General features: G+C 49.7%; 1 protein-coding gene across 2 annotated transcripts; it reads left to right on the top strand.

The window, feature by feature from the left end:
* Positions 1-3955: 3955 nt before the first annotated feature.
* Positions 3956-20455, top strand: MBD3 (methyl-CpG binding domain protein 3). Of its 2 annotated transcripts, XM_071578171.1 has the most exons (8): positions 3957-4163; positions 8449-8505; positions 10443-10602; positions 12695-12832; positions 14999-15089; positions 15971-16148; positions 17294-17491; positions 18663-20455. In XM_071578171.1, the coding sequence occupies exons 1-7, from the start codon at positions 4150-4152 to the stop codon at positions 17484-17486; spliced, it is 831 nt and encodes a 276-aa protein (XP_071434272.1). In that variant the 5' UTR covers positions 3957-4149; the 3' UTR covers positions 17487-17491; positions 18663-20455. The 2 variants fall into 2 exon arrangements, with proteins under 2 accessions (XP_071434273.1, XP_071434272.1); XM_071578172.1 differs by lacking the exon at positions 8449-8505 and having other exon boundaries at positions 3956-4163.
* The last annotated feature ends 4333 nt before the right edge of the window (positions 20456-24788 follow it).

Genomic DNA, 24788 nt, shown 5'->3' with positions numbered 1-24788 from the left:
TAATTTTTAATATTCCAGCATTGCCTCTTTTCTAATAGTTAATTATTTTCATAATGAGCTACCGAGTATCACATACTTTAGAGGAACAAATTAAAAGACAGTGGTCTGATAGAGAGGGAAAAGCTTCTCCTTCCAGACCTGGAGAGGGCACAGAGATGGCCAAACTCCTGGGGCTTTGGATTTACAGACATAAAGCAAATTCTGGGTTGATGATGTAACTTCAAACCTGCCTCTTAGAAGAGAGAGGAGGGCTTTGCATTCCTGCCTCCCTTTTCCAGACAGTCCATACTGGTGCCTCCACTTCACTTCTATCATGGAAGATGTAAATGGAGAAGGGCCAGGGAGTTGTTACTGCAAACACCTCAGCACTGTCAGCCTGTGACATTCAGCCCTTGGTGGTCTCTTCTCGTGGACCCTTCAGGTTCTGCCAGAGGGGCTCCCTGGTTGGGAACTCCATGGCCAGTCCTGCTCTGCAATAAGCTCCTCTGTAGCCTTTGGGATATTCGAGTGTGGAGTAGGGAGCTTCAAACCAGAGTTATCTGCAGGGCTAAATGAAGAGTTTTTCTGTCAGGATACCATGTCACTTCCTTCCATGACTGGCAACAACCGATTTGAGTGATTTTTTAGATTATCTTCTCATCCTGGAGCAACATGAACTGCTGAATCCCCTTTCAGCTGCTGGCAATACCTAGAAATACCTCACCTTCACTACCTTCGCAGTGTTCCCAAAGGAATACTGGAATATTTTCCCTTGGGTCAAGAGTTCATTTCTACCCAAACATTTCACAGACTGTCACAGAATATTCTGAGTTGGAAGGAGTCCACAGGGATCGTCGAGTCCAACACCTAATTGATCCCCTATGGGGATCAAACCCACGACCTTGATATTATTAGCACCGGGCTCTAACCACACCCAGTCCTAGGAAAAGTTTCCCCTCCACAAGCTGGTGTCTTGGTGCCAGAGTAAACTGATTTTCTACCTCCTGGTACCGTGAGCTCGAGGCCCAAAGGGTATTTTAGGGATGCCCTTCCCCATCTGCACCCACAGCCCCAGCTCTGCGAGTTCATTCTTCAAAATGCCACTGAAGGAGATTTCACAGCTCTTCAGTTTCCTGCACTCTTTCACACTTTAATTTCCAATCAAGAGGCTGTATTTCAGTACAAGTTTTTGGTTAGAACAATGCGAGTTGAGCTGGGATGTGAGGTTTTGGGGTGGTTTTCAAAAAAAAAAAGATATATTATAGAAAACTATGGGTTTGATCAATACTGGGAATTGGGACTTTTCTGATCTGTTTGTGCAAGATTGCAGGAAACAACAACAGCAGAGCGAGGTATTTCTTAAGTGTGAGCCCAGAGGAGACCATGTGAAAGTACCAAGCCCCAAACCAATCCCTGGGGAGCTGGAATGCCTTGAGGGCAAAGGAAAGCATTAAAGTCAACACCTCCACACTCCTGGATCTTAAGTCTTCCTGAACAAAACAAATGTAACCCAGCACCTACAGGCACACCCAGCTCTTGGAAGCTCTTTTCAGTTTCTACCCCTCAGTCTGGACAACTTGAACTCCATTATGGGGGTCTTGTGTTGGGGGAAATTTGAACTTAGAAGCTTTTGTGCACAACCCAGCCCATGGAAAGGGAAACGAGGCCCCTGTATCCTTGAGCCTGCTTCAGGAAGAGCAGTAAACAATAAAGAACGCGGCAGCCGTTGGGAGAAGCAGGTAAACACATTGATACAGAAGGGCATAGTTTTGAGAAAAGCACCAATCCAGCTGCGTGGTAAAGCAAGTGCACCCCAGCCATTAACCAGTAACATTCCTCTACTATTCGTGGACTCAGAAAGCACACGATATGTGTGTGTGTAATGTAAACAATAGAGCAGAGCACTGACTATACGTCTATGAGGGTTGTGTCTTTGCGCAGAAACCTGGGGAGCTCAAAACAACCCGACATTTCTTACTTCAGTCTTGGGGTTCCCTCTCATCTGCCACACGTGTCTCACATCCTTCCACTGCTGCTGCTTTACAATGAGGGAGTTTGAAACAAATGAGTGAGCCCTGAATTAAAAAGGAAAAAAGGTAACACGTAATAACCAACCATAGGAAGTTTAACACGGCTCAGTGCCGGATCCTGCTCCTGGGCTGGAGCATCCCGGAATGCACAAACAGACTGGGAAATGAGAGGCTGGAGAGCAGCACCACAGCAAGGGGCCTGGGCGTCCTGGTCCCAAGCTGGGTATCAGTCAGCAGTGTCCTGGCAGCCCAAAGGGCCACCGTGTCCTGGGGGCATCAGGCCCAGCATCACTGGCTGGGTGAGGGAGGGAATTGTTCGCTATGGGGTGGCATCCCCTCAAGTGTCCAAAGGAGGGACCCAGAGATGGGGAAGGGTCTGGAGAGGAAGGGTCTGAGGAGCAGCTGAGGGCACTGGGCTTGTGCAGCTGGGGTAGAAGACACTGAGGGGAGACTCCTCGGGGGCTGCAGCTCCTCCCGAGGGGAGGTGGAGCGGCAGGCACTGAGCTCTGCTCTGGGACCAGGGACAGGACCCAGGGAACGGCTGGAGCTGTGCCAGGGGGTTGGGATGGATCTCAGGGAAAGGTTCTTCCCCCAGAGGGTGGTGGGCACTGACCAGGCTCCCCAGGGCAGTGGGCACAGCCCCCAAGGCAGCCAGAGCTCCAGGAGTGTTTGGACAACGCTCTGGGGGACAGGGTGGGATTGTTGGGGTGTCTGTGCAGGGCCTGGAGTTGGACTGATGGTCCTGGTGGGTCCTTTCCAGCTCAGGAGATTCTGTGACTCCAACTTAAACTCCCACCAGCTGTGGACTGGAGGAAGCACTGGCAGTTCACACAGCCCGAGTTCGGTCCCACCCGGAGCGTGGCTGGTCTGGACTCACCGCACTCAGCCCGGCACGATCCAGACGCGCTCCCACTGCTCCAAAGTCTGACATTGATCCCTTCCCGACTGCCGCTGCCAGCAGGATTCTTAACAAAAATCTTAGCCATCATCCACTCACTGAAGGCAAATTGATCCTCTCACTTGCCGTGGGAAGGAGGCTGCTTTGTGGCGCTTGGTGTTTCCCAGCATGTGGATGCTGGAATGGCGGGGAACACGCGCCGCGGGGATTGGGGTGCTGGGCGGTCCCTCCTTCCCAAAGCGGGGGTTCCAGCCGGGTATTCCCGGCAGCGGGGTCAGACACCGCTCCCGGGGTTACCACAGCGGCCGGTTCAGCCCCGCTGCAGGAGGGGCTGGTTTACACTTTTTCCTGAAAAACTTTTCATTGCTTTGTCTTCACTCCAGCCTCTCCTGAGCACATTTTCCCCTTTTTGGGAGGGGTTTAAGGCTTTTCAGTACGGCTCTCTCTTCAGCCCCTGTTCTGCAGCAGGGCTTGCTGCTGCTGCTGCACAGAACGACCCCCCGAACGCCCCCCGAGTGCCGGGTCCCCCGGGTGGTCGCGGGTCCTCCGGGGTGCCGGTGGGTGCTGGGGGTCCCGACAGGTCCTTGTCCCGAGGGGTGCCAAGGGGTCCGTGTCCCGGGGGGGATGCCGGGGGTCCCGGCGGGTCCGTGTCCCCGGGGCGCGGACGGGGGGCGCGTTCCGGCACGTCCGTGCCCGCGGGGCGCGGGCGGGGCGGGGGGCGCGGGGCGGGGCCGGGGCTGCGGGGGGCGCGGGCGGGGGGCGCGGGGCCGCCAGTGCGGCCGGAGCGGGCGCGGGGGGAAGATGCCCAAAGCGGCTGTGCGGGGACAGCGCGGGGGCCCGCGGCGCCGGGCGCTGGGGTGAGCCCGGGACCGGGGGGTGCCCGAGGGGAGCGCGACTGGGGGGGTCCACGGGGGGCGGCGGGGGGCAGGGACTATATCCGGGCGGAGGGATCCGTGCGTGGCGGCCGTGGGTGGAAGGGGCGGGCGCGGAGCGCGGGGGCGGGCGGAGGGAGCGGCGCCAGGGCCGGGTGGGCGCCCGCGGGATCAGGGTTGGGATCGGGATCGGGATCGGGATCGGGATCGGGATCGGGATCGGGATCGGGAGGAGCCGGGGCCGCGGCGCCGCCTCCCGGGGGCAGCGGGAGCGCGGAACAGCCGACGGCGGCGGGAGGAGAGCGCGGCGAACGGGAAGAGCCGGCGGGAGGCGGCGGCGCCAGGCGGGAGCGGGCCGGGAAGAGCCACCATGGAGCGGAAGAGGTGGGAGCGCTCGGCGGGGCCGCCCCGGGCGCGGGCGGGGGGGCTCGGGCCGCGCTGCCCCGCGGGGGGAGCCCGGGGAGGCCGGGCCGGGGCTGCAGCCACAGGTGGGGGGGCTGGGACCGGCCCTGGGGGAGCCGCCGTGGGTGCTCAGCCCCCCACCTCGGGGTGCTCAGCCCCTTATCCCGCAGTGTTCCCGGGGTGCTCAGCCCCCCACCCCGGGGTGCTCAGCCCCTTATCCGCAGTGTTCCCGGGGTGCTCAGCCCCCCACCCCGGGGTGCTCAGCCCCTTATCCCGCAGTGTTCCCGGGGTGCTCAGCCCCCCACCTCGGGGTGCTCAGCCCCTTATCCCGCAGTGTTCCCGGGGTGCTCAGCCCCCCACCTCGGGGTGCTCAGCCCCTTATCCCGCAGTGTTCCCGGGGTGCTCAGCCCCCCACCCCGGGGTGCTCAGCCCCTTATCCCGCAGTGTTCCCGGGGTGCTCAGCCCCCCACCCCGGGGTGCTCAGCCCCGTATCCCGCAGCGCTGTCCGTGAGCGGGGGCAGCCCCCGCGTCCCTTCGGGCCAAATCCCTGCAGCCCCTGCTCTGTTTGGGTTTTTTATTCTCCAATGAACACGGTGTTTGCGACCGGCCGGCGTGGCGTTCCTTGCTCTGCTGCTCTTTGGGTCCGGTGGGGGGTTCTGGGGAGGGCCAGGAGGAGCCCCTCGGGATGCGCCTTCCCGAGAGCGGCCGTGGGGAGGGAGCACATGGCCCGGAGCGGGGGGGTTGCTATTTTTATCCCCCCTCCGGTGGCTCATCTGGCTGTAGGTGGCCCATATGGATCTGCTCGGCACACCCGCAGGCTGAGCTGCGAAACTTGGGTCCTTCGGGAGCTGCCGAGCACACGGGAGTTATCCCTGTGTCCTCACCTGGCCCTGCTAGTCGGGAAAATACATTCCATCAACTTGTGCATCTGTCATGGAATCATCAGCAAATGTTTTGGGTTGGGAAGAGCTTTATAGCCCATCCTGTTCCACCCCCTGCCATGGGCAGGGCCACCTTCCACCAGCCCAGGTTGCTCCAAGCCCCGTCCAGCCTGGCCTTGGACACTTCCAGGGATGGGGCAGCCACAGCTTTAGGTTTCATTTTTAGAATCAGGTTGTGAGAAAAGCGTGAGTGAACCAGAAAATACCATCCTCGAGAGCAGAGGGCTGGAGGTGCCGTCCCTGCTGCTGCAGCTCAGAAGGCAAGGGGGGGACAAGACCACCAGCAGTAGCTGAAAACTTCACAGATCCCTCTCTTTCCCAGAGCTTGTACAGTTGCAGTATAGGAGCTAAACTTTTAAAACAGAGAGGATAAGTGGCATGTTTTTATTCCCAGATTATAATGGGTTGTCCCTTTCTATCAGTTTGGGCAGAGATCAAAGGTAGAATGGGGCTTTGTTGCACTAAGTTTTGGTTACATTTTGCGTTACCTCAGAGTGGCAAATGCAGGTGTGGTGGTTCTTTAAAACCTCTACTGGTTCTTCTTGTTGCTTGGCTGGGTGATTTTTCTGTCCAGCTGCCCTGGATGCAGTGAGGGTTTGTGGAAAATTCCCTGTGAGATGTGTGTGTGAGCCAGTCTCTGGCAGGAAATTAAACCATCCTCAAGGTGTAAATACCTTGCAAGTTTTTAAAACCAATCCCCAAACCTCAGGGTTGAGGCTGACATGGTGGGGCTTGTGGGCCAGATTTGGAGTGAGCAGGAAGGGTGCAGGGATGCAGGATTTCAGGAAGGGAGGTGTCAGGGATTTTGGGAAAGTGGCAGGTTGTCTTTGAGGGAGTTTTAGCCACAAAGGCTCTCTTCAAAGTCGGGGTTCTCACCGAGGGGAAGGAGAACTTAGCCCTGCTTTTTGGACCTTTTCATCAGAGTATGTTTCTGCTGAAGGTTTGATGACCAAGTGTTAGAAATTCGGGGTCTCTGCTTGTCTCTTCTTCAAGTTGTGCTAGGAAACTTCACAGACCTCTTGTGTGAAACATATTTTGTTGAGAATTTCTTGCCTTTGCAGCACTAATGTGAAAAGTTGGAAGAAAACATTTTTGACACTCTCTCAAGGATATTTTGATCAGTATACTTTTTTCCCCAAAAAACTATGAAGGAGAGTGCTTTAACTGAGTCTGTGCTTTGCTTTTCCTCTGTTCTGGTTTGCTCACAGGAAAGTTCTCACGATTGCTCTGCTGAGAGGGAAACAGCCTCAAGTTGCACCAGAGGAGGTTTAGATCAGATATTAGGGATTTTTTTTGTGGAAGAGATTGTAAAGCATTGGCACTGGCTGCTCAGGGCAGTAGTGGAGTCACCATCTCTGGAAGTGTTCAAAAAACATGTGGATGTGGCACCTGAGGATGTGGTTTAGTGATGAACATGGTAGTGGCGCTGGGTTGATGATCTTAAAGGCCTTTTCCATCCTTAACAATTCCATGATTCCATCATGCTTGAGTTGAGCCCTATAAAAACATCTGTTTCTGGTTGTGCTCATTCCTGTGCTGTGGAGCCGCCACTTGGGCTCTTGTTTGGGGGTGTGTTGCTTCTGGAAATTTGGGAGATTTTGTGTATCAAAATTCTTAGTTTTGGGGGTTTCATGTGGTTGGAGCTCAAGTTACTGAACAAAGACATCCCATTGCCCTGCAGGGAGGGAGCACCATCCCTTCCCTGCTGCTGTACCAGTGTGGGGACAGCCCTGGTGGGACAGCTCAGGTCCCCAGGGTGGTGGGAGATGCCTCTGTGTGTGTGAAGGTGTGGGGTGGCTTTTGGCAGCTGGAGGAGTCGCCCAGCTTGGCCTGGCTTGTTCCCAGCAGTGTTTGTGTCTGTGCCAGCCCATGCCAGCAGGACCCAGCTGGAGTGTGGGACCAGCAGGCAGGACTGGGTGGGGATGCTCATCCAGGGGATGCTGCCAGAGGCACTGCCAGTGCCAGGATGTGCAGGGTCCCGGGATTCCCATGTCCCTGGGGCAGAGCTGGGGGTCCTGCAGCCCCCGGGGGTCCCTGGAGCAGAGCTGGGGGGAGAAGTGAGAGGAGGAAGCACGATGGAAAAGGAGAAGGAAAATCATTTTGTGTTCTCCCCCTCTGCAAGGGAAGGAGGCTCTGGGTGTGTGCTGTGGGTCCCGTTTTCCCCGCCTGATTCCATCTCCATTCCTTCCACAGGGCTGCCTTTGCTCGGGCTTTTTTTGTCTTTTGTCCCTCGCTTCCCAAGTTGTGCAGATCCTGTGCAGGCTAAATGGGAGAGCAGAGGGGAGGAGACTCGTGTGAGGAGGGAGGAGGGAGAGGGCCTGGGCTGCCAGCGCTCCCTCCTTAAGGATATAAGGCAGGAAACAAAGGCTGAGCGGCACATGGAGCGCAGGGGCACCTGCCAGGCCTGGTCCTGCCGGGGGCTGCCCCAGGGCGGCTCAATCCGCGGGCACAGACCGGGAATGAGGGCTGGGAATGAGGGCTGGGGGCTCGGGATGGGTCCCAGCACCCAGCTCTGCTTGGTGGGGACAGCCAGGAGCGGATAAAGCAGATAAAGCCCCCACGTTTTACATGGACAAGCATGTAAAATCCTTTGCAGCTTTGCTTGTCCTGGCCTTTCACCCTTAGGGAGGTGGGATAGCCCCCAGTTTGGGAGCCCAGCATTGGTTCAGCCTCGCAGCTGTGCTCCCTGCAGAGTTTGTGCCTCAGAGAGTTGGGGGTTTGCAGCTTTGTACCAAAATTTGGTTAAAACTTGTTTGTAACAATGCCAAGGTCATGGGTTCAATCCCCTGTGTGAGCCATTGACTGAAGAGTTGGACTCGATGATCCTTGTGGGTCCCTTCCAACTCAGAATAGTCTGTGATTCTGTGTGTGAAAATGTCTCCTTTCTGGGCCTCTGTGAAGTCTTTGTGCCTCCAAACCAGGAGTGCAGGGCAAAGCCTTTGCTGCGGGGTGGGAGGAGGTAAATTCTGTGTTTTGTGACATTTAAAGGCCACAGAGGCACTTCCAGCAGTTCTCAGAGTTCTGAAGTGTTGGGGTGCAGCTCCTGGGTGTTGTGGGGAGCAGAGGGCAGTGCTGCTGCTCGAGGTTGGGGTTCTTTGGGCTCCTCTGACCCTCTCAGGTGTGTGGAGGTGCCCCCAGTGTCCTGCATGTCCCTGCCAGAGGGTCCCCAGGAGCCCCAGAGCACCCCAGACCCTCCTTTCTGGGTTCACTGTCACCTTTGGGTTGTAGCTTTGCTCCTGATCTGCCATTGTCTCAGACAAGTTTGGGGTGATCCTGCCTTCTGCAAGACCTAATCAGAATAAAAGTTTTTCTTCTGACCATTTCAGTGCTTTTCCTTTGGGCCAAGCTTCCCCAGGAAGAGACAGGACTCTCAGTCATTTCAGGTGGGTTTTTTGAGATGTTTGTGGACTTTGAGCAGCTTTGCAGTTCCATTGCAAAATAACCACAGCACAAGCACAAAAAGCTGAAGGGAATTTAAAATCTTGTCTCTGGGTTTATCTGACTGTTGTCCTGGAAGTTACTCTGCACTTTAGTTCATTATTTTTAAAATTACAAAGACACTAAGCCCTAAATTGGAGCAGCAGATCTTGGAGGAGGAAACAGTGCCATGTTCTTCATACAGCAGGAGTTTCTCTTCCTGGCTTCACTGTCAGCTCTGCCCTAAAGCTGCTGGAGTTCGTTGTTCCTCTCTCTGGATTGAGGCAAATAACTCCCTTTATAGTTAAAAAGTGGTTGACAAATCTGAGGCTGGACCCAGACTCTGTTCCTGGCTGCCTGTCCCTGCTCTGTGTTGCCTTCAGCTCCACAGTGAGCTGGTCCAGCTGAGGAATAACCAGTGATGGAGTGTTTCCTCCTCCTCTCCCCACCCTCCAAAGATGGATTATTTTCCCCAGCTGGCTCCTTTGCATGGACACGTTGGTGTTTGAGCAGTGCTGGTGGCAGGGAGCAGATCCAGGCAGGATAAGGAGCTTTGGAGCACTCAGAGCCAGGAGCTTCCCAAGCAGATGCTGTGTGGGATGACCACAATCTTTAAGTTTTAACTCCTTTGAGAGATTATTTCAGTATAATTCATTTTAACTTTGCCTCAGATTTTGGAGAGCTTTTACTACTTTGGTTCTTTGTGGTTTTGTTTATTTTAATCTATTTTTTTCATGTACAACCTGACTTGGACTAATTGCTTTGTCACTGTCCCATACCAGAAATTCTCTGCTTATGCTGTTTTTCCCCTAATAAAAGCTTCAGGGCAGCAGATAATGGGTGAGAATAGACTTTTCCTTTAATGTTTTGTTGTTGAGAAGACCCTGGTGAGGTTGTCAGTATCTCACCAGTGGGAGGTAAGGTGGTAACTGGCATTTTTGATCTTAAAATGCCTTTCACCCCATTGACCTGTGATAATAAAATGAATTTACATGGGATGAGCTTCTCCTGAATGGATACTGGGATTGAATATGCAAGTTGCAAGATAGAGAAAGCCAGAAGTGAGTGAAATTAAGGGAATAAAGTGGGTTTTGCTGCTCAGTGATGTGAAGAATACTTTGTGCTTATTGTCTGTAGAGTTCTACACTGCAGACATAACATACTGACTTATTTTTGCTTATGCATAAAATAAGAGCTTATAATGTTATATGATTTAAAAAGCAACCCCAAGCTGTTTGTGCCAACTCTCCAAGTTGAGTCTTTCATGGGAATCCAGGTATTTAAAAGGAATATCTTTTCTCCTTTGCCATTCGTGGAAAATTTACCAAGGTTTTGACCTCTCTCTTTGCATCACTTAAGCTTTATAATTCTTTGTTCTGCAGCTTGTCTACAATTAACTTCTATTTTTCTCTTTGCTTCTGAGTAATCCTGAGGTGTTTAGGATGCAAACAAAGCCTGAATGTGCTGCTCAGGGGGCAGGGAGAGGAAATGAGGAGACTTTTGTGGTGCTGGTCAAATGCAACACCCCTGGGAGAAGAAACTATACTTGAAAATGGGCATTTGCTGTGTGAGACAACTGGGTGAGAAGTTCACCTGTGCCCACGTCTGCAATGTTGGTGATTGTGTGAATTGTGCCACGTTGTTTATTTGATCTGAATCTTCCTCTTAACATATAAAAGCATTTTAACATGGTCTACACTTAATTTGCCTCTTCCACATGAGGAGTTAATATAAAAGCAAACCCACCCATTTAGAGTTTCCCGTGATCTTCATGCTGGGAAAATCAACACAGGTTTTTCAGGCAGGAAAGAGGAATTGCCTCTCCTGAGCTGCAGTGAGTGCAGGGATTGAAATCCAGAGGATTTAAATTTGCTTCTGTGCTTCTCTGCCGTGTCTGTTGCAGCCCAAGTGGGAAGAAGTTCCGCAGCAAACCGCAGCTGGCGCGGTACCTGGGCAGCTCCATGGACCTGGGCACCTTCGACTTCCGCACGGGCAAGATGCTGATGAACAAGATGAACAAGAACAGGCAGAGGATGCGCTATGACTGCTCCAACCAAGCCAAAGTGAGAGCAGAGGCAGTGCCACTTCCCCCCCGCCTGCTGTTGTGCTGCCAGAGCAGTGTCTGTGATCTCTCAGTGGCTGTGGTGGAGTGAGAATGAAGTGTTCTGTGCTTGGAGTGTGAATTTGGAGTTGTGTGAGAACATCTCTGTTGTGGGGGGTTGGACAAATGCAATTCCCTGCTGCTCCCAGGGGGTTGGGGCCATGGAGAATGTTGTGATACTGCTCTATATCTCTACAGAAGAGCAGGAAGAGCCTCTGTCATTTTTGTCTCTTCCCCAATGCAAGAAAGACATGGACCCATCAGAGTCCAGAAGGGGCCACGGAGATGCTCCAGAGCTGGAGCCAGACTGGGAGAGCTGGGTGTGTTCACCTGGAGAAGAGAAGGCTCTGGGGAGACCTGAGAGCCCCTTCCAGTGCCTAAAGGGGCTTTGAGAGAGCTGGAGAGAGACTTGGGACAAGGGATGGAGGGACAGGACAAGGGAGAATGGCTTCCCACTGCCAAAGGGTTAGATGGGATATTGGGAAGGAATTCTTCCCTGTGAAGGTGGGCAGGCCCTGGCACAGGTTGCCCAGGGCAGCTGTGGCTGCCCCATCCCTGGAAGTGCCCAAGGCCAGGTTGGACGGGGCTTGGAGCAACCTGGGATGGTGGGAGGTGTCCCTGCCCATGGCAGGGGGTGGAGTGAGATGAACTTTAAGGTCCCTTCTAGCTGAAAGCATTCCATGATTTTATGATGCCCCTCACTGCAGTGTGGACTCGCCTTCTCCAATGCAATCTTCTCCAGAGCCCCACATCTCCAGGTGGCTCCTGGGGCTGTGCAGCAGCTCTTCCCTGCCCTGGCTTTTGCTCTGGGAGGAGAGGAGGGATGTGGGGTGAGGAGATGGTGCACCCTCCTGCCAGTGACTCACTGGAGCTCTCCCAGGCCATGCCAGTGTCCCAGCTTTGGAACTGATCAAAGGGGAGGAGGCATCTGGGGCAAAAAGCTGAACAGGCAAGAGGATGGTGATGCCTATTTTTAGAAGAAAATAAGAGTCTGTGTTTGGTAATTTGGATCATTGAGGTTTAGTCAGGGTGACAGTGATGTTGGAGGGGCTGCCTATCTGGATTGATCCACCCAGGTCATTCCTAAGGATCTTCAGTGGGTGCTAAAAGTTTTCTCAGAACCCAAAAACTGATGTCTGTGCACATTAAATAACATGGAACAGGCACAATACTTGTGTTTTAAATCCCTCAGCCAGTGCAGAACCATCACCAGGCAGTGAGGGAAGGTTTCCTCACAGCCCTGGGTGCTGCTGTGATATTTTGAGACCTGCCCTGAGGCAGAGACCAGCAGCTCACACACCTCTCAGGCTAAAAATTCTGCCCAAACCTCTCAATAAATGTACAAATCGTTCCCGTTGGCTTCTGAATGGGTGAGCACCCAGATGGTTCAGAATTATATTTGTCCTGAATACATCTTTTCTACATCTCATGAATAAATCTGTGAAGCAGATGCAGTGTTTGCATCCTCAGGAACAAAGTGTGTCCTAGAGCCATTCCAAGAGTTACATGTTAGGTTTTGGGCACAAGGAACAGTCTTCCTCTGCTTCCACTAACAGAAAATGCAGTCATGTAGTGCAAAATTAATTAAGAGCTTCACTGAAAAGCTGAGTTTTGTTCAGAACTGAAGGTAAAAAAAGGGATCCAGATTCCAGCCGTGTTGGTTTGTTTATTGGTCTCAGCTGGATTTAAATGGAGTGGTTTAGAATAGTTTCTGACTACCAATACTGTGTTGTGATCTCCTGGTTTAGTGATCTGGAGGTGGCTTGGCCAAGCCTTCTGCCAGCTAAATTCTGTCAAAAGGGGGGTAAAACTGATGTATATAAACTAGAATGGGTGGAGGCTTGTATGTTAAGCAGAGTGAGTGGAAAACTTTGATTTTGATGGGTCTGAGGCAAGTTTTGAACCTGGTTATGCAATTTTAGCAGTCTAACTTGTACAACTTGAGATCAGACAAGATTCCTGTTTGCTGCTGCACATCTTTGTTGCTGGAGTAGCATTTTAGCAAATTGAAACCATTTCTGGGGGGGCTTTTCCTCTGCTTTTGTTTAAAACAGGGCAAGCCTGACTTGAACACAGCCCTGCCTGTGAGACAAACAGCCTCCATCTTCAAACAGCCTGTCACAAAGATCACAAACCACCCCAGCAACAAGGTGAAGAGTGACCCCCAGAAAGCTGTGGACCAGCCCCGGCAGGTGAGGCTGCAGCTGCTCCTCCAAAAACCTCAGAAACTCCTGGATTGGCTGCTGGGAGGCTCCCAAAATAAAGCCCTTTAATTTTGGGATGCTGAGCAAATGCTCCCTGGTGCTTCCTGTTCTCTGGTGTTTCTGAATTCAGAAGAATGTGGTGTTTCAGCAGCATTGCCTTGCAGTGCTCCCAGCTTTTCCAATCAGATCAAACCCCATTCCTAATCCATAGTTCAGGCTGTGTGCACTGGGATTTATAACTGAGCTGCAGCCTTTGGTTGGATCACAATTCTGGGGTAGTTAAACCCTAAATTCCTTAATGATGATGGTAAGTATTATCTAAAAATTTAGTCAAACCTTGTAATCACTTCAGGGGACATTCAGGATTAGAATCACTGTCAAACGTTCCAATTGTGTAAGAATTGTGTGTTTGAAATCCATGTTCCTGCACAGACCACGTCCAGTGGGGTGTTTGATGTAGAGTGAGGGATTGAATATCAGTAGTAGTTAACTCTGCCAGTGTGAGTTCATAAATTCATTTAGAATGTCATTATTGATACAAAATCAAAGTGGTTTTCTTATCAAACTGTGTATTTGCAAATGAGAGAATACACCAAAATCAAGGGAAATCTTTCATCTGCTGAAAGGAAGGAAAAAGTGTAGGGCAAGTAAAGGCCCTGGTAAAATAAGCTGTACCTGTTGGGAGCAATGGTGAGTACAGTTTAACTTCGTATTGGTTTAGTGGAATTAAAATTCATTTCAAGAGGGAAAGTGATTTTAATAAAATCTAAAAATGTCCTTATAAACTCCCCACCTCTCCCACTGGAAACCTGTTCTGCAAACTTCAAAACTGCATTTTGAAGGCAGTTCACATGAACCTCATTCAACTAGACCTTCAGATGTGAGATAGAACCTATCTGGAGTTGGGTGGTTTGTTTTGATGGTTGGGTGGATTTTTTTGTGTTTTTTATACACATTGGCAGAGTTTTACCCTGGTTTCCTGAGAAAGTAGAACCTGTGTGTTCACAGTGTTGTTACTATTCCTGAAGCTTTGATAGTAGAGGCAATAGAAGAACCCTAAAGATATGACACTGATCTCCAAATTCTAAGCTGGACAGAGATCTGTGTCCCTGTTTAAAATATTTTATCAGACTGCAGAATATTTGAACTTTTGGTCACAGACTCCAGATGTTTCTGCAAAATTTGAAAGCAGTGCTGAGGCACTGCCTTAAAATTCACAGAATCCCAGAATGGTTTGGACTGGGAGGGACCTTGAAGCTCCTCCAGTCCCACCCCCTGCCATGGGCAAGGACACCTCCCACCAGCCCAGGTTGCCCCAAGCCCTGTCCAACCTGGCCCTGGACACTTCCAGGGATGGGGCAGTCACAGCTGCTCTGGCAACAAAATAACTCCCCTATTTGAAAGTTAGGGGCTGGAAATCATCCAGCTAATGTGTGTTGGCTGTGACTGCCCTTGTTCCCCTTGCTAGAAAAGCCATGTAGGTTCTGTTGTTCTTGGGTTTTGATAGACAGGAATGTTTCAGTAAATTCTTGATTTCTCAAAACCTGGACAAAAGTGGTTTTTTGAAATATATCTGATTATCCAGCTCTTTATTGATAATCTTCATGAACCCAGATGGAGAGTTGTAGGTGTATTAGGTGTTGTGTCTGACTTTCCACCAAACCAGACATTCAGGTGTTCTTGAAGAGAATCTGTGGCTCAGAATCTGGTGAAGGACCAGACATGGTTGTCCTCATAAGAAACTTCTGGAGAGAAAGAAAATAATACTTGACTTGGATACAGTTCTTGCATTCCTCAACTTTCTCTGGGTCATCTGAGAAAGCAGGAGAGGAATGGAGTGTAAAAAGGGCTGCCCCAAACTCTGGGGTTGTAGTTGAAAGTCAGCAAGCCTGGCCTTGCTGCTCCAGCTCAGAGCAGTGAAAATACCAGGCCCTGGAAGAACAGAAAGTCCCTTTCAAGGCAGCAGGTTGGGACAGAGGAGCTGTGGGGCTGATGGGCAGTGAGGATTGTCCTTGCTGGCAGGTCCCTCCTGCACTTCATCCACATGAAACTGTTCCCAGCAGAGCTTTTCCCTCTCTGCACAGGAAACAGATGCTTTGTGGAGTTGTGAATTCCATTTCTCTGTGTGCCAATAACCACTTTCTTTAATTTCAGCTCTTCTGGGAGAAGAAATTAAGTGGACTCAATGCCTTTGACATTGCAGAGGAGCTGGTGAAAACAATGGACCTTCCCAAAGGTTTGCAAGGTAATAAAAGTGTGCCCTTCACTCAGGGCTGGCATTTTGGTGCCTGGCAGCAGTGAGTGCAGGTGTGCTGTGTGCCCTCCTTGTTCTCCAGAGCCTGGTGGTGCCATGGCCATTCCTGCTGCAGCAGGAGCTGTCAGTGCTCTCTGGGGGTCTCAGTGCCCTTTGGCCTGAGGAAACACTGAAGCAAAACTCCCTGACATTTTTGGGGTCCATTTTCCACATGCATCACACAATCAGACTGGTTTGGGTTGGAAGGACCATAAAGATCACGCAGTGCCACCCCCTGCCATGGGCAGGGACACCTTCCACCAGCCCAGGGTGCTCCAAGCCCTGTCCAACCTGGCCTTGGGCATTCCCAGGGATGGGGCAGCCACAGCTGCTCTGGGCAACCTGTGCCAGGGCCTGCCCACCCTTACAGAGAAGAATTCCTTCCCAATATCCCATCTAGCCCTGCCCTCTGGCAGTGGGAAGCCATTCCTCTTGTCCTGTCCCTCCATCCCATGTCCCAAGTCCCTCTCCAGCATTCCTGGAGCCCCTTTAGGTCCTTCAAGGGGCTCCAAGGTCTCCCTGGAGCCTTCTGTTCTCCAGGTGAACACCCCCAGCTCTCTTATATTTCCATTCAAACAGAATGGAAGCAGCTTCTGTTCCCAGTTTAGGTTTTCTTTATTGTTGTTTTTGTGTAACAGAAGGAGGAATTGCCCTAAGTCTGAATCCCCCTGGAGAGCTGCACAGGTGCTGTTGAAATATTTAGGTCTGAGCTTTACATCCTTTTCCCTTTCAAACAGCAGCATGTGCTCTGCCACTGCAGGCTAATTCCTGCTGTCCTGGTTTGCTGCTCTGTGCCTTGTGCTCTCTTGTGATGGCTTTTCCTCCCCCTGCAGGGGTGGGCCCTGGGTGCACAGATGAGACTCTGCTCTCTGCCATTGCCAGTGCCCTGCACACCAGCACCATGCCCATCACAGGGCAGCTCTCTGCAGCTGTGGAGAAGAACCCTGGGGTTTGGCTCAACACCTCCCAGCCCCTCTGCAAAGCCTTCATGGTGACAGATGAAGATATCAGGTACTAACTAGAAATATTCCTTATGAGAAGACAGTACATCTCTCTTTTTGTCAGTGTGTGATGGAGCACTGTGGCTTGGGAATTAATTTGAGTGGCTCTTTAGTAGCAGAGTAGACAAAAATTGTCACACAAAGCTGCTCTCATGCTCAGATCCATTAGTGTTTATTTTGGCCATACTCTGAAGTTTCAGGTTTGTTTTTGGATTTCGTGTCAAAGTTTCCTTTTATTGACAAAAGTGTCTGAATTGGGGTAACCTTGATTGGAGAAATCCTGAGCAGTGGGATTGGATTCTCTTCACCTTCCTCTGTGTCAGTAAATAAATAAAATGTATGAATTGACTAGGTCAGAGTCCTGCCTGCTGTGGTGGCAGGGAACAAGGTTACAGTTTATTTAGCTACCTATAGGTTGCTTTAGTAATGACTTATATTGCTGAGTCAGGGCTAGTCAAACTCAGCTTGTAAACACCTGGAAGAGAATTAAAGATATCAGACATCAACCTGCAAGTGCTGTTTGCAGCCACTAAATGTTTCAAGGTAATCCTTCCTGGGACTGCTTGATTAGTCTTTTGGAATTACAGGATGACTTTTTTGTGCTTGTTTTGTACCAGAATGACCAGAAAAAGTGGTCAATTCATAACTTAGATTTCCCATGGCTGAACTGAAGCAGGAGACCTGTGAGCTGCTAATTAGTGATCTCTTCTTTACTGTGACTTGGATAGCAAAGGAGGTGTAAAATTTAAGATTTGAACTTGGAAGGGGAAAAAGCAAAAAGAAATGGTCTGAAACTTAATTTTAATCCAGTCTGATTTTTGGAAATCTGAGCAAGGTAGGCTGAGTTTTTCTTGTTTAATATTAGTACTAGGGGTTAAAAAGAAAACAGTCCTGAGTCAGCTGCTAGATTGGTCAAATTTGAGCCAGAATTCAGCAGGTACAGGACTTGTAATAGAAAATATTGGACAAGTTTTTAAAAGTGTTTTTCATCTTCACCACCAATATAATGCCAAGGGTTTTTTTACAGTGCAATTGTTAGAGGGCTTTTCCAATTCATTCTTGTCTGCCCAGCCTCATGTTGGAGGGATTTGAGATTCCTTTCCCTTGGAAGGGCCAGTCCTGGAGGCTGATGTTGGTGTTCCTTGCTCTGGGCAGGAAGCAGGAGGAGCTGGTGCAGCAGGTGAGGAAGAGGCTGGAGGAGGCCCTGATGGCAGACATGCTGGCCCACGTGGAGGAGATTGCCAGGGATGGGGAACCTCCCTCAGAGAAAGAGGGAAGGGAGGAAGAAGGAGAAGAGGAAGAGGAGGAGGAGGAGCAGGACCATGACCAGGAGATGGAGAATGTATAGTCCAGGTAATGTACCAGAGTTACTTCTCCCCTTAAACTGGACTTCATTGGAGGCAGGAAGGTTTTCAGGAGGAATCTTAAATAAGGACAATTTTTTTTAGCATGCACTTTTAAAGGTGTGGTGGTTGAGCATCAGGTGAGATCCCACCTGCAGAGCTGCCTCCAGCTCTGGGGAACAACAGCAGAAGGATGTGGAGCTGCTGGAGCAAGTCCAGAGGAGGCCACAGAGATGATCCCAGGGCTGGAGCCCCCTCTGCTCTGGAGCCAGGCCGGGAGAGCTGGGGGTGTTCACCTGGAGAAGAGAAGGCTCTGGGGAGACCTGAGAGCCCCTTCCAGTGCCTAAAGGGGCTCCAGGAGAGCTGGGGAGGGACCTGGGACAAGGAACTGAGGGATGGGACAAGGGGAATGGCTTCCCACTGTCAGAGGGCAGGGTTAGTTGGGATATTGGGAAGGAATTCTTGGCTGGGAGGGTGGGCAGGCCCTGGCACAGGTTTCCCAGAGCAGCTGTGGCTGCCCCATCCCTGGAAGTGTCCAAGGCCAGGCTGGACGGGGCTGCAGAAGGGGCTGGAGCAAAAATCTGACAAGGAGTGGCCAAGGGAGCTGGGAGGGCCCAGCCTGGAGAAAAGGAGGCCCAGGGGGAACACCCTCAGCTCTCCCAGCCTGTCTTCAAAGCAGAGGGGCTGCAGCCCTGTGATCAACTCAGTGACCTCCTCTGGAGCCTGTGAGGCAGGAATCAAGAATGTGGAGGGGGGAAAAAGGAACTTTTTAGGATGAGTGGCAGAAGAAAAACCCTTTGGAGCAAATGACACCTGGATTTCAGGTAGAAGAAGGAAGAGTGATTTTTATGTTAAACAATCCTTCAAGCTGGATGATTATTATTATAATATGAAGTCTGCTTGACCTTTGGGAGATCCCATCTTTTATCTGGGCTCTCTTTTTTCCCATTTTCCCATGTCACTAACTAGCTCTATTTGGACAGTGAATATCTTGAATTCCTTTCTGCTGCAAAGGACTGGCAGCAGGCAAGAACCAGAACAAACTGTCTGCTGCAGGTGAAACCCAGGAGATAAAGACATGGATATGTTGTGGCAGTGGGAATTCTTCTTTTAAGAACTCAACTTGCCTATAAAGATATAAAAAGTTCTTCTGACTTACAAGGTCTTTTTTTCTCTTCCAGGGAGTTCCATCTCAGAATTTCCAGACTAAACCCAATCAGCAGGGTCAGCACAACCATTTACAGAGCCAAGAGTGCACCACCAGTCCAGCTTCCCTTGGAGCATTTGGGTGTTCTTCAGGAAACATGGAAGCTGGTGGTTCATTAACTGCTGGGGAGTTTGGCAGATGGAACTTGACTAAACTCTACTCCCCCTCCTTTCTTTCAAGGGCTGGGGTGATTGGGAATGCAAAAGTGGGAGGGGATAAAGGAATATCACATGGTGGGAGGGAAAATACTAGAAACCAAATTGGTTGTCTCTTTTTTTGATTTTTTTTTGGTGGGTCAGTGCGAGGTGATACATTTTTAAGCTTTTTTATCAAAATACCTTTAATGACCCATAGAAACAATTTTCTCTCTAACCTAAGGAAGATGCTGTTTCACTCCTTGGCTACTCTGCTGTGGGTTCCCTGTTTGTACCTGGTTGTGGGGAGGTCATTTCATGTTGTGGGTTGTCATTCCATGTGTGAATTCCAGTCACTGAATTGCCATTTCCTCTCAAGACCACATTGGTCTTGGCAGTGCAGTCTCAGAGCTGAACTGCCAGTGCCTGTCCCACCTGAGGGTTGATGAGGAGGGGGAATTACACTCGAGGAATTGGGCTGCCAGCTCTGGAAATTGGGGTTTGGGTTTAGTTCCACACCACACTGAGAGCACTCCCGAGCACAGTTTGGGCTCTGTATGTCCAAACATTCTGAATAGAGTTCTGGAGATAAATATACCCAACCTGAGGTATATTTTTGTTTTGGTTCAAGTCCAGTCAGAAGGACTTTCTCAACTGGGAATGGAAGGATGACTCTTTTGTGACTGACAATGAGGAAAACTTCCTCCATTTTCTCTTCTGGTGCCAAGAACCTGCCCTCTGTTCTTCTGTGTGGAGGGAAGGGGATCCATTCCAACAGGTGTGGCTACACACCTGCTTTCATGTGCAGTAATGTTCTGACCTCTTAAAAAAAAAAGGAAAAAGGTTGATTTTTCTATAATTGATACCTAAAAAGGAATTTAAAGCTTTTTATTAAGTATTAAATCTTTTCTTATTTGCATGTGCAGTGAAGTGACCAGCATTTTGTGTTGAAAATTGAACTGATGTGAAACCTGCCTTAATGTGTTTATAAGTATTTGGCTTCACCATGGGTACCTTGATTGATTCCTCAGTCTCTTCCAGTACATCTGTGGCCATATTGGGGTAACTTGTGGCTAAAAATTGATTTCTCTGGGAAGGGGGACAGGGAGAGGGGAAGAAGATGAGAGTTTATAGCTTGGAGAATGTGTTGACTGGGTTGTAAAAGTTATTTTAGTCTCAGCTGAGAGAACAGTATAAAGTGGTGGATTAAATATTATGCCACTGACCAATTGTACAAGTTGTTGGTAACCCAAAACTTGGGAAGAAAGTAGCTCCCAGAGCCTTTATTGTGTGAGAATTATTAGCAGGGACAGCAAGGGACCAGGGAATTGCCTTTGGGAATGGTTCAGCTTAGTGATCCCTGAAAAATATCCCATGCCAAAGTGATTGATCCTGTATTCACCCTTTTCTTAAAGGTTTGAAAGTACAAAATCCTTTGATATTGCTCATTTGAGTACTGCCAGGAGGCTGAACTGTGCCCTGCTGCTCTGCCAGGTGTTGCTTTGGGGAGCTCTACCTGGCACTGCAGGCAGTGGCCATTCTTTTCCTTTCTGAACAGTCTGTTACAGTTATTACTCTGTAAATCTGTCCTCTTGTAAGTCATGGTGTTGAATTAAATGTTTCTCACAAAGAAGAGGTTCCTCTAGTCTGCCTTGAGGCGTTACCTGGAGTTCTGTGCTCTGCCCTTCCCAGTTATCCCAGAGATGCTCTGGGGGGTTTGTTGTGGGCTCCACTCTGAGGTTTGGTCTTGATATTTGGGGGAATATAGAGGGAAACGTGGGGAAAACAGTCCATCCTTGTGCAGAGTTCTCTCCTGTGTCCTCATAGAGTGAGAGGCTGCCAGGATGTCCCATCTCATGGGCAGGTTGCTTATACAGAATCATGGAATTGGTTGGAAAAGACCTTTAAGATCATCGAGTCCAACTGTCAACCCAGCACCATGTTCACCACTAACCATGTCCCTGAGTGCCACATCCACACATTGTCTGAACACTTCCAGGACTGGTGACTGCACCACTGCCCTGGGCAGCTGTGCCAGGACTGGACAGCCCTTTCTGTGGGAAAAACCCTCCCTAATCTCCAACCTAAACCTCCCCTGGCTCAACTAGAGGCCATTTCCATGTGGTCCTTTGAATCTTGGCACCAGGGGTTGATGACCCACACCAGAGGTGTCCTTGTGACCACAGCAATCATGTTCTGACACTATTGTAAAGCCTGTTTAATATCTAATGATGTCTTTATTTACTTCTACTTGAATCTAAACATAACCATAAGCACCTGTAGAACCATGACATAGAGGATTGAGGTGTTGATACTCATTATTTTGATGCATTGAATATTAAGTTCAAATTGCTGCCAACTCTCTTGTTTTCCCCAATGTGTTTTTCCTGTCCAGCTCTCCTTCCTTCAGAGATTTGTAAAGTTTATTCATATTTGTATTCCTGTGGAGAAGTTGGTTGTGCAAAGTGTCAAAAGGGGGCCCAGGACTCCTCTCACAGCCAAAGAAACTGCAATAACTTTATCTGCTTATCAAGACAGGTAAGTAAGCTAAATATTTTTTTTTCACTGACCATGATGTCTTTCTCATGTTGTTGCAATAACTAGATTGCTTTGTCTTATCACAGCCTTGGATGTGAATGATGGGGATAAAATGTCTGCCATCATCATATATATCCTCAGGGTGGAGAAAGAGGCTTGTTCGAGGTATAACTTGTTAAGCAGATGATTAGTAAAGAATATATTTAAAGGCAGTTTAGTAGAATTGGGGCAAAACTTGTATTTAATTAATTAATATTCTCTGCACTGTGTGTTGGAGCTGCTTCAGTAAGATGGCTCCAGATTTTTTCCTCTCCTCTTTGTTTTCCAAAACTTACAATTTTAAAGGGAATGTCATTATCTCCTTGTTTGGATTCCCAGTGTTACTTTTATTGAATCCTAGTTGGATGAAATTTTGTGCAGGCCAAAGAATGAGTTACCATGGATGTGGGACAGTCTGGATTTGGCCTGCACAGCTTTTGGAGGAAAAATTGGCTCCGTTCACATCTGAAGTTGAACTTGCTTAACTGGCTGTTGAGCAAGGATAGGGAGGGGTTTTCTTGCTTGTAAACTGAGCACATCAGGAAGGGAAAACAGTCAGGAATGACATGGCTGGACTCTGGGAATGCAGACATGTTAAACTGTGCCTGTGGAGGCTCTGTCATAGCTCAGAGTGACAGTCATGGAACAGTTTGGGTTGGAAAGGACCTTAAAGCTCATTCAGTCCCACCCCCTGCCATGGGCAGGGACACCTCCCACCAGCCCAGGTTGCTCCAAGCCTTGTCCAACCTGGCCTTGGAAACTTCCAGGGATGGGGGAGCCACAGCTTCTCTGCCCAACCTGTGCCAGGGCCTGCCCACCCTCACAGCCAAGAATTCCTTCCCAATATCCCATCACTCTGCAGGATGCAGATGAAGTAGAACACCTGGAAGGAAAGCTGGTCTTTCAGCACTCCTGAGTCATGTCCTTTTGTCTTGCCTTAAGGAGAGACCATTCTGTCTGCCCTGATACTCCTGGTCCTCAGAAAGAGGGTGGTGTGATGTGTTAAAGCTGGGGGAGGCAGGGGAATGTTCTTATGGACATAATCCCAAATAACTCGGATTATCTAAGTGCGGAGTTAATCCCGAAAAACTTACTTTTCTTCATTAAACAAACAATTTCCAAGAGCTCAGGTGCCCATGCAAATATTTGGATTATGCCACTTACTCCCTATCAAATAAAATGCATATTCTTATGTGTTGTCACTCTGAACAGGAATTTCTGCATCCACTGGAATTGCTTCAGAACAGACTTCGGGGTCGGCCGAGGTTCCCAGTGCTGCATATTTTAGCTCCCTGCATTAATGAGGCACAGAGAGGCATGAGAAGGTGGTGTCCTAATTCTGCAGCACAGAAAATAATGTCCTGCATAGGCTGTGGGGAGCTAAAAACTTGGATTTGTTCTCAGATTAGCAGGGATCAACTTGAACTAATGAGGGAAAACCATTCCCCCCCAGTCTGACCCTGTGAGTAGCTGAGTGTAGGAGAGAACAGCACAGAACAGCGTGTGCTAAATGGTATTTACAGTGACAGAGCATTTGGAAGGGTGAGGAGAAAAAAAACATGTTGAACCTCAGAATGACCCACCAAATTCATTCAAATTGTCAGGGCACTGGTTAGAAATCTGATTTAGTATTGCTAATTTCTTCCCAATATCCATAAATAACTACTACTACCAACTGATAACAGTAACTACTATAAGTAACATTTACCAAGCATGGGAAACTGTTTAATCAATTCATTAAATAAATCTCTTAACTTTCAGTGTGTTTTTCTTACATTGCAGAGTCACAAATGAGAATGGTTTGAGACTGTACAAAGCTGGAATATTGTGACAATTAATGATTAGTCCAGTGGCAAAATTCAGAAATGTTTGGCTGTAGGAATCTGGTTTAATTTGCATATACAAGTTACAGGTTTTCTGATAAAGAGGATCCCAGAATGGTTTGGGTGAGAAGGAACCTTAAAGCTCATCCAGTGCCACCCCCTGCCATGGGCAGGGACACCTTCCACTACACCAGGGTGCTCCAAGCCCTGTCCAGCCTGGCCTTGGAGAGTCCCAGGGATGGGGCAGCCACAGCTGCTCTGCCCAACCTGTGCCAGAGTCTCCCCACCCTCACAGCCAAGAATTCCTTCCAAATATCTCATCTAGCCCTGCCCTCTGGCAGAGGAAGTCATTCCCTGTGTCCTGTCCCTCCATCCCTTGTCCCAAGTCCCTCTCCAGCTCTCCTGGAGCCCTTTAGGCACTGGAAGGGACTGAAAGGTCTCCCAGAGCCTTCTCTTCTCCAGGGGAACACCCCCAGCTCTCCCAGCCTGGCTCCAGAGCAGAGGGGGCTCCAGCCCTGGGATCATCTCTGTGGCCTCCTCTGGACTCAGTCCCACAGGTTGGGTCCCCAGAGCTGGACATGGTGCTCCAGGTGTGGTACAGACCCCCAGGGTTGAGCTTTTGGAAGGAGGTGAATACTGAAAAGTTAATATATGGTTATGTTTGTCATATGAGCCCATTTCCATGTTCTGTATTAGCTTACTGGGCACATTCCATGGGGTTCAGTGATCTGAAGGGCTGTAAAACCTGAAAAAGTGGTAGACTGTCTTTTATTTTTCATGCTTTTGTCTGATCTGCAATTAATTCTTAGCTTTCCATCAAGTGGCTGCTCCACAACTCCAAAATCCTTACCTGACAGCTCCATTCTTCATCTAATGCATGAGAAAGAGCCATTTGCTAATGGCTTCCCCCAAGGTGCCTCTTTCATGTCCTACTGTAGTGAGTAAATCTCTGAAGAAAATGATGAAGAAATCACTGTGGTGGTGATGCCAAGGGGTGACAGAGAAAAGGCTGCTCGGCCTGTTGGTGCTGAGGGATCACAGAGGCCCATGGTTTGAGTTCTCTCAGGGTTGGTCAGTTGTAGCTTGTGCCTCTAATGCAGTTTTGGCACATAATGGTGACATTTGAGTCGCTGTCACCTCGAGCTGTCCCTGTGCTGTTCCCTCTGTCAGCGACTTTGTGGGATGATTGATCCTGGACTGAGGTCATCTCTCAAGTTCCAGATCTTGTCAATCCGTCTGGCTCCACCCACAGGCAGTGATTCAGCTCCTGATGTGCTGAAATATTCCCTTCCCACACAGAGTAAGGGCTTTTTTGTACTTCTGCTCCAAGCTGCAGCACCTCTTCTGTGCTGTGCTCCAACCCTGGGGTTTTTTGCATGGTATTTGCATGTGCTTGAAGAGCTGCAGAAAGAGTCTGAGCTCCTGAAGAGTGAGAGGAGCAGCCACTGTAATTGTGTGCAGTGCTGTGATTTAGGCAAATGAATGAAATGCTGAGAGCAGCCCTGGGGAGGACTTGGCCGTGTTGGTGGATGAAAAGCTGGACACGTCCCAGCCACATTTGCTGGC

This window comes from Pithys albifrons, chromosome 27, assembly GCF_047495875.1.
Source record: "Pithys albifrons albifrons isolate INPA30051 chromosome 27, PitAlb_v1, whole genome shotgun sequence".
Classification (NCBI taxonomy): domain Eukaryota; kingdom Metazoa; phylum Chordata; class Aves; order Passeriformes; family Thamnophilidae; genus Pithys; species Pithys albifrons.
The sequence above is the reverse complement of the archived record's forward strand: the minus strand, read 5'-3'. Positions and strand labels throughout refer to the sequence as shown.

Excerpts from the sequence above, each read along its gene's own strand:
- MBD3 (XM_071578171.1), top strand. Across the intron at positions 10,603-12,694 it reads ACTGCTCCAACCAAGCCAAA|GGCAAGCCTGACTTGAACAC; the intron begins GTGAGAGCAGAG and ends TGTTTAAAACAG. Across the intron at positions 16,149-17,293 it reads GTGACAGATGAAGATATCAG|GAAGCAGGAGGAGCTGGTGC; the intron begins GTACTAACTAGA and ends TGCTCTGGGCAG.